This window comes from Giraffa tippelskirchi, chromosome 11 (genome assembly GCF_054371585.1).
Source record: "Giraffa tippelskirchi isolate mGirTip1 chromosome 11, T2T-mGirTip1v1.2.pri, whole genome shotgun sequence".
Classification (NCBI taxonomy): Eukaryota; Metazoa; Chordata; class Mammalia; order Artiodactyla; family Giraffidae; genus Giraffa; species Giraffa tippelskirchi.
This window is the reverse complement of record NC_137285.1, coordinates 28,221,132-28,230,446: the sequence shown is the minus strand read 5'-3', so window position 1 is coordinate 28,230,446 and position 9,315 is coordinate 28,221,132. Positions and strand designations below refer to the sequence as shown.

The 9,315-nt window shown below is 36.8% G+C and overlaps 2 protein-coding genes across 3 annotated transcripts in view; one reads left to right on the top strand and one right to left on the bottom strand.

Annotated features, from left to right (window-relative positions):
* Nucleotides 1-208: 208 nt before the first annotated feature.
* ASIC5 (acid sensing ion channel subunit family member 5) overlaps nucleotides 209-9,315 on the top strand; it is a 31,433-nt gene continuing 22,326 nt past the window's right edge. Inside the window, exons 1-2 of the mRNA XM_081544532.1 lie at nucleotides 209-248; nucleotides 2,732-3,038. Coding sequence (XP_081400658.1) covers nucleotides 209-248; nucleotides 2,732-3,038 — 347 coding nt within the window. The remainder of the gene's footprint in view (nucleotides 249-2,731; nucleotides 3,039-9,315) is intronic.
* The window catches only part of GUCY1B1 (guanylate cyclase 1 soluble subunit beta 1), a 92,474-nt gene continuing 90,098 nt past the window's right edge, over nucleotides 6,940-9,315 (bottom strand). For both annotated transcript variants that reach the window (XM_081544522.1, XM_081544524.1), the window contains one exon: nucleotides 6,940-8,175. In XM_081544522.1, the coding sequence (XP_081400648.1) occupies nucleotides 8,122-8,175 (54 nt within the window). In that variant the 3' untranslated portion in view covers nucleotides 6,940-8,121. The remainder of the gene's footprint in view (nucleotides 8,176-9,315) is intronic.

The window sequence follows — 9,315 nt, the reverse complement described above, 5'->3', positions numbered from 1 at the left end:
GTCCATGGAGGCCCATAGCTGGTTCTGCCAGTGTGTTCAGTTTGCAGATTAGGCACTTTATGAGGCAAAACATAGCAACACAAACATTTAAATTGCTCCCACGTTTTATAGCCTCAACTGCTGTATTTTATATAAAGGCCACAAAATGAGTATGGTTATTGATGGAAATTGGTTAGACCTCAAGGACTCCTGCTTATTGAAATTGGAGATGGAGCAGTTTGAGAAATCAAACACCCAGGCTAAGAAAGGTGGGTAAGGAGTAAATTCCTCAGAACAGGTAGAATTTTTATCTCTAAAAGCCAAAAATTAACAAATGAAAAGGAGGTTATATTTTCATTGGGGAAATTTGATTACTATAATCAATACAGTTTCTGTTACTTAGGAAAAGTGTTATTTTGTATGCAGGAGTCAAATATATGTGGTTTTAAAATATCCTTGTATACCAGAATCTGTTTTTGTAGTTTTATTTGGTTTGGTTTCTATTTATCATGTGCCTACAATTTTTATATTAAAATACAGCAAAACTTGCTTGATGTTCTTTAGAATGCTTCTGTAAAGATCAATATTCAATGCAAGGGCCACTTGCAATAATTATAGTATCCATTTCAGTGGGAAAGTAAGAAGTTTCTTGCTTTGTAGACTGGTAGACTCCTTATTAAACAAATTATAATCTTCCTCACAGTACTACATGACCTTGTTGCTTCACTATCCATCCAAAAATATTTTTAAGAATTCTTTTTAAACCCTAGCAAATGATGGAGAACACCCCAGGAAAGTCAGAGCGGTTGTCAAGAAGTAGATTTATAATAAATCAGCTGAGTTTTGACAGAGCTACTTAAAACCTGCATTTTTCAGAGTAATGTTTACAACCAAAAACACTGCAGATGGCCAATTACTGATTTCTAGATCACTATTCCCTTGTGGAGGGAAGGGAATCAGGTTCCCTGAGACTGAGCTGTCCTTCTGTCAGAGGCAATTCCCCACATGTATTGTAGCTAATGGATAAACAGTATGTAAACAAGCATTAAGTTTATGTTGCTCATGAATAATAATAACAAAGCTTTTCAAACATTTCTGATTTTGCTCTGGAGCTGTGCAGTTACTCTAAATACACATATGTAGGGACTTCCCTGGCAGTCCAGTAAGCTAAAATTCTGCGGTTCCACTGCAGGTGGCATGAGTTTGATCCCTTTTCAGGAAGCCAATATTCCACATGCAGGAATATATATATACATATAAAGAAAATGTGCTGTGCTCAGTAGCTTCAGTCATGTCCAACTCTTTGCAACCTGTGGACTGTAGCCTGCCAGGCTCCTCTGTCCGTGGGATTCTCCGGGCAAGAACACTGGAGAGTGTTGCTGTGCCCTCCTCCAGGGGATCTTCCCGACCCAAGAATTGAACCCACATCTCCAGCACCTCCTGCACTGCAGGCATGTTCTTTACCCACTGAGCCACCTGGAAACCCCCATATATATATAATAAGTATGTGTTAATATATAACCACATGACAGAATATATACATTATATATGTGTATATATAACCTGTTTAAAATTCAAACAATTTTAAAAAACCAGTCATGGAGATATTATAAAATCTTAGTACAAAGTCAAGCTAATCAGACTAATACATAATTTCCTGCTCAGAGTACAATCTGTGTAAAACAATCATAAAATAATGTGTAATTGTGCCCTAATGTTTTGCAGATGAGATAGAGTCCCTTAGAAAATGTTCATAGGTGTCTTTATGTATCATTGTATATCCCATAACTTAAACTTAGTTAATTGATTAGAGACCTGGGGAATATTAACTAATGATTTAATGAAACCTTTTGGAAGTAAATTAATGCTGATTAGTTAAAAGAAAGAATACTTCCTGAACTGAAACAAAGGATATAAAAGTTAAATCAGCTAATCATGAGCATTTGTGAGCCTTAGAACTCATCTCTCTTTATTTATTTATTTATATTTGGCCGCCCTGGGTCTTGGTTGCTGTCTGGGCTTTTCTCTAGTTGCAGTAAGTGGGCTTCTTGTTGCAGCAGCTTGTCTTGTTGTGGAGCACGGGCTCTAGTGTGCACGAGCTTCAGCAGCATGTTGAGCTCAGTAGTCACATCTCCCAAACTCCAGAGCACAGGCTCAGTAGTTGTGGCACAAGGGCTTAGATGCTCCATGGCATGTAGCCTCTTCCCAGATCAGGAATTGTACCCATGTGTCCTGCATTGACAGGCAGATTCTTTACCACTGAGCCACCAGGGAAGCCCCAGGAACTCATTTCTTAAATGAGAATTTTAGACATGAAATTTTTCCATCTACCATATCACTACCAAATAAATAGAATAACACAAATTGCTAATAGAAATTGAGTACTTATCATGGTCTGGGTGAGGTGCCAAGCTATCCCCAGGTGCTATTTTATTTAATACAACCAATTCATGAGGTAGAGAATGTTTTTCCTGTTTGACTAAAGAGAAACACACTATTAGAGTAAGAAATGAGCTAAAGTAGGTTTGCATTAACTAGAGGCATTCTCTCATGAGAGGCCTCACATTCTTATTAGATCTCTGTAGTAGACACTTTTTGATTCCTGAAGAATCTGTGCAACTCAAGATGAATTTTGAGTCCTTATGTGTACACAAAAAAGGGGAGCATGTTTAAAGTCATGTGAGTTGTGTTTTTCACATACAGCATTAGGTTTTCCTACTTATTGCTTGTTTTGTCTTTGGTTGAATTTAAGGACTCTTGGAAAAGATCAAGCTCTGCCTTTCAAAGAAACCTTTGCCACTTCGCACTGACCGTAGGAAGTTTGACCATGACTTTGCCATCTCCACTTCCTTCCACGGAGTCCACAACATTGTCCGGAATCCGAGTAGGATTCGCAAGGTGGTCTGGTTGCTGGTGGTCCTGGGCTCCATTAGTCTCCTCATCTGGCAGGTGTACAGCCGTCTTGTCAACTATTTCAGGTGGCCCACCACGACATCTATGGAGGTACAGTATGTGGAGAGGATAGAGTTCCCGGCTGTGACCTTCTGCAATTTAAACAGGTAAAAACTACACTTTTAATAACAAGTCTCTGTAACTTTGCTAGGTATAATCTTTCTTGGATAACTGAAATAGTTTATTGTGTGCTATTTAATATACACAAAACCACTCGTGGTCTTAAATTGTCTTAAAAACAGAAATGTTGAGGACTAAGAAGCTTATTGATTTTTTTCTCTATTTTCCTTTTTTTCTCCCTTTTTTCCCTCCACAATTACATGCTAGGCTAAGCACCAAACCCCGTGGTTAAATAGATGTACAAGTCTTTATCTTTGCATTTAAAAATTTTGTTTCAATTATCCAAAAAGAGAGAAACATCAGCAATCACAATGCAATATATATGGTGACTGTAGATTGCATGAAAGGTATGTGCAAGGACTCTGCGAGCACAGAGGACAGGTGATGGTCCCTGTCTAGGTGTCACAGAGTGTGAGTGTCAGAAGGTGGCCAGGCAGTTTGTAGGGGGAGATGAGGAATAACTTGAAGATACAGGAAAGCACTGTGCTAAAGTTGGAGATGTGAAATGTTCCCACGGCATCAGGATGAGACGTTTATTGTAATAGGAACGTGCCCGGCTCCATGGACATGTGACCTGTGCACACACTTTGTTGCTATTGCACCCTTGACCACAACTCCCTCCAGAGATCTGCAAGTCCCTGGCTGTGTGCCAGGTCCCCTGTGGGGAGCAGGGAGGGAACTTCCCCATGAGGCCGTCCATGAAAACCCTCGTTACTGCCTGTGGTCAAGCCTGAAATCCTGTACGTGGGATTTTCACCTAGCGGGTGGGGGAGGTGGTTTCCTTCAGATTTACCACTAATCAGCTATTTGGCCATGGACAAATCCCTTCACCTTTTTAAGTTTCAACTCCTGTATGTACAAAATGATGTAATATCTACTTCATGTATTTTCTGTTACATTAGTTCAGGTAGTATATACACCATTTTGTCTCATCCCAGGAGTGGTTCTTTGGACATGTGTTCAATGTGTGTGTGTTAGGCACTCAGTTGTGTCTGACTCTTTGCAACTCCGTGGACTGTAGTCCACCAGACTCCTCTGTCCGTGGAATTCTCCAGGCACAAATACTGCAGCGAGTTGCCATTGCCTTCTCCACGGGATCTCCCCAACCCAGGGATCGAACCTGGGTCTCCCATTTTGCAGGAAGGTTCTTTACCATCTGAGCCACAAGGGAAGCACAGGGGTTCAATATGTAGTTGATATTACAGCATATATAGTAACCATTACATAATGTGTAATTGTTAGATTTGTTTCAAGATATGTGTCGAGGTTCCAAAGAGTAAAAATAAATAAAATGCCCCACAAAGATATTCAATACAGTTGCACCATACTATTTTAAATGGCATGTGTTCTTTTTTTAAATTTTATTTATTTAAAAAAATTTTAATTTGTCTACTTATTTTTGGCTGCACCAGGTCTTCATTGCTGTGTGTGTGTTTTCCCTAGTTGCAGCCAGTGAGAGACTGTGCACAGACTTCACATTGTTGTGGCTTCTCTTGTTGTGAAGCACAGGCTCTAGGGTGAACCTGCTCAGTAGTTGCATCTTGTGGGCTCCAGAGTGTGGGCTCAGTAGTTGTGACACATGGGCTTGGTCGTTCTGCCCCATGTGGGATCCCGGAGCAAGAATTGAATTCATGTCTTCTGCATTGGCAGGCAGTTTTTTAACCAGTGGACCACCAAGGACCAAATGGTATATGTTCTAACAAAAGCAAAGGCTGGTTGAAGATAGCCATTATTAAAAAGAAATTGCATATATCATTTTGAGTATGCCAGTGTGAGGACCCTCACAGAAATTTTCCCCAGAGAAACAACCATAACTGGTACATTTTACTCAAAAAATCAGCCATTTAGGAGCTAATCACCAAAATATAGAAGGAACCCCTACAACTCAATAAAATATTATTTAGTGGTTAAAAAATAATTATGAGCTATCAAGCCATAAAAAGATGGAGGAAACTTAAATGACAGTCAACAGAAATTGTCCAACTTAGATATCAGACTTAGCAGACATCAAAGCAGCTATTATAAATATAAAGAACTGAAGAAACTGTGATTGAAGACATAAAGGAAGATATAATGTCTCATCAAGCAAACAATATCAATAAGGACAGAAATTATACAAAGAACCAAAGGGACATTCTGGTTTTGAAAAGTGTAATACTTGAAGTGAAAAATTCACTACATCCACTAAAGGGACTCAGCTATAGGTTTGAAGTGGCTGAAGAAAGAATCAGTGAACTTGAAGATAAATTAACAAAGTATGTGATCTGAGAAACATAGAGAAAAACTAACGAAGGAAAATGAAAAGAGCCTCAAAGAATGGGGTATACTAAAAAACATAAAAATATATGTTAAATGTGAGTACCAGAAGAGGAGAGAAAATACAGTAGAAAAATATTTTTTTTAACTATAATGTGTCAAAACTCCCCAAATTTGCACAAAAATGTATCTTTAAAATGAAGATAAAATAAAAACACGCAGAGAGAATTCATTCTAGCAGACCCATTATACAACAAATACTAAAAATTTCTTCAGACTTAAAGCAAGTGAACTCAGAGAGTTTTCAAATCCATATGAAAAACTAAAAGCACCTGTAAATATACTTTTGCAATTTTAAAAGACATTGTAAATGTGTTTATTCTTCTTTATTCTCTCGCTTGTTTTAAAATGCAAGTGTATGATACTTAGGCCCATAATACCTGTCGATCACTCACATAGCAGCAGATTACACGCTCTTCTCATGTGCACATGAAACACTTTCTAGGGCAAGTTGTAGCAAGACCACAAAACAAGCTTCAATACATTTAGAAGATCTGCAATCATTCAGAGTATGTTTATCAACTACAACAGAGTGAAATAAGCAGTCAATCATAGGAAGAAACTTGGGATATTAACTAATATATAAATATTAAACAGCACACACTAAATAACCAGTGAAAGAAAAAAGTCACATAGTGTTAGCACTCTGAGATGAAGGAAAAAACACACAGTGTACCTAAACCTACGTTTGCAACTCAAGCAGTGCAGACAGAAATGCATGGATTAAAAAAGAAGAATGATCTCCAGGAAAATATTTAACACCCTATAATTTAAGTACTTTCATGTTTTTATTAAATTTTTATTTGTATAAAAGTTTATTTTGCATAATTTAAATCTCAAATCAATGATTTAAACTCTGGTGTTGGATGGTGGCATTAAGAAAAAACTGATAGTGTACCCTGCAGTTAGATATAGTTAATATCCAAATGAAAAATGAGATTCAATAGTGTAAAAACTAAAATTGTAGAAGAGGAAAATTATTAATTATAAGAAAATTATTGTTTCTTAGGTAACAACTAATACATCATCAATACTGTGGTGGTTAGAAACATCTTCAACTCTCAAAGTCTGATTTTACAAAGAGATACTTTGAATGTCAGTTCACCAGCATCTCACCAACATTGTTTAGCAAGTGACTGATGGATCAGGAAAAGAACTTAGGCTGTCTACTCCTGTGTTCTCACAGCCAGTAGTCCTCAAACATTTTCCCTTGTGTTCCATATAAAGGAAGTTTGAAAAACTACGTATTTCAGTTGCATATTTTAAATTGGCAGCTAAAATTTTAACCATAGCTTTAAATAACTTTATGTCTTAGTTTTAGGAGATCAAAAATAAATATTATAAGATAAAATATGATAAGGATAGACTATTAGGAATAAATATTTATGATTTTATAAACATTTAATTACTTCACTGATAAAAATCATGTAAATTTTAACCTGTGTACATTCTTTAATTGGAGAAAGAAATGGCAACCCACTCCAGTACTCTTGCCTGGAAAATCCCATGGGTGGAGGAGACTGGTAGGCTACAGTTCAGGGGGTTGCAAAGAGTCGGACACGACTGAGCGTCTTCACTTCACTTCACATTTTTTAATATTGCAATAATCTGGAATTTGCACACAACAACCCAGTTTCATTTAAAATAATGTGCAGGAAATCCAAAAAAGAAGGGGTATATATATACATACAGGTAATTTTCTTTTGTGTACAGTAGAAATTAACAAAATGTTATAAAACAACTATACTCCAATAAAAATTTTAAAACACTATTTTTTAACAACTCAGAAAAAAAAAAATGAAATGACAAACTTTATCATATTACTTTAACTTTTCTCAATTCAGAGGATCCAGTAGGGGCTCAAATACCCTATGTTTAATGCCAAGCTTCACCCTAGCCAGAAATATGTGTGTAACAGGACAAGACAAAGTTTAAGGAGCTTTGATTAATTCTTAGAGGAGTATTCCACTAGTGTTTGCCTTTGCTAGGGGCCTTGAGATTGCTATACACCAGGTGCATGATATGGTATGATTCGTGATGATTGACAGGTAAAAACTCTTTCATAAATTGGAGAAGAATCCTTGTGGGTGTTTCTTTTTAAATGCTGAGTTAGAGCAGAGGATCTGGAAATTGATTCCAACACCATTACACTTGGATCTATTTTGATGGAGGCCAACAAAGGACTGAGTGAGGCATCAACGTGGACTTGAAATGAAGCTTACTCATTTGGGTCATATAATTTGGGGAAATGTACTTAGAGGTACTAATACACCTAAGAAAGAAGGGCTTAGTAATTGGTTATCAGCTATTAACTGTTTAAACATATCAATGTTTATTGTTTTGTTTTACTAGACTTATCATTATAGGAAATGAAAGAGTAAGACAAGCTATCACTAAACAAAGTTTCTGAAAAATTATATTTGGAAGAGTTTTGGAGCTTGAATTAAAGTTGAAAATAAACTTGGAGCAAAACACTTAGATGTTATGCTAAACAAAAATGTCTCACAAAATTTATCACTTCCTTTGTTCCAAATACTGTTGGGCTTTATTCACTAAGTTTAATTCATCCACCTAAATTACCCCATGGTCTAACTGTATAAAAAAAAAAGTTCTAAAGTAATGTTCTAAAATGCTCTCCTCTTTAACCTTTTAATATATTGTGCTCATACCTCCTACACCTGTAATAATTTCTTCATTTCTCCGCATAATCATCATGAAAAGAATCCAGTGAACATTGTATGAGGTGGTGTGGGCTCAATCTGTGTAGGATTCCAAGATTGCAGGGCTTTGGAGCAGACCCTTGGTCCCCTGTTGGTCAAAGAGATAGAAACCTGAAGTCAGCTAAAGGTTCATCCCTCAGTTTAGAGCAAACACTTCTTCACAAAATCTGTTACTAATGTAGGTTTTTAACTCCTCAAAAGATCACTCAAAACACTTTTGCCCAAGAAAATCAAGTTTGTTAAATATATTCTAGTTAGATAAAATACCACGAGGGTGGAGGCTTAATAGTGTCTCTGAAGAAAAAGGAGGTCAAAGAAAATATTTATAGGGCTCTGGGACCTGGGTCTGTGGTTTTAAGAGAGATCTTGCAAGGCTTTGAGCTAGTTACGTAAGGTATTCTTTTAAAAACTGGTCAAAAAAAGCCATTTTGCATCTCTAAAAGGATATGATGTTGGTTTGGTTGTTGTTGTTTCTTTTTCCTGTTTTTGGTTTTGTGTGTGTCCCACCTTGACTGAGAAAGGGTTTAATGTGACTGTCATGAGAATGAAAAATTACATTACAGATAATGCAAAAGGAAAGCGAAACTAAAATATAGGATTTGTGGCATAGAGGAAGTCCAGGAGCAAAGTCACACACAAACCATGAACTGCACGGTCCCGTATGCTCATCAAGAATGAAATGAAAGTCGCTCTTTGTGACCCCATGGATTATACAGTTCATGGAATCCTCCAGGCCAGAATACTGGAGTGGGTAGCTGTTCCCTTCTCCAGGGGATTTTCCCAACCCAGGGATCAAACCCAGGTCTCCCTCATTGCAGGCAGATTCTTTACCAGCTGGGTATGTATTTTATTCTATGTTGCCTGGCATCTGATTTGAGGAGAGGAAGTTTGTTCCATTTCAAATTGTGTAATAATATAATATAACATCCAAAATATGAAAATCACATTTTGAAAGAAGTTAAGGTATAAAAATAAAGAACCATACAGAATGCAAAGCAGAAATTGCTCAGCTAAATAAAAGAATTACAAGGCACTTACTAGGGCAAACACATCACTTCTGCTTTGATGGCCAGCAAGTTGCTTTGACAATAATGAGGCATTTATTTAATAAATATTTACCTTACACTCTTCTAAACATGTTAGGAAAAATAGTTTAATCAGCCAAATGATTGTTTGATATAAGTGGTATTAAAATATGTCAATATATTAACCTTCATCTTTGGTATAT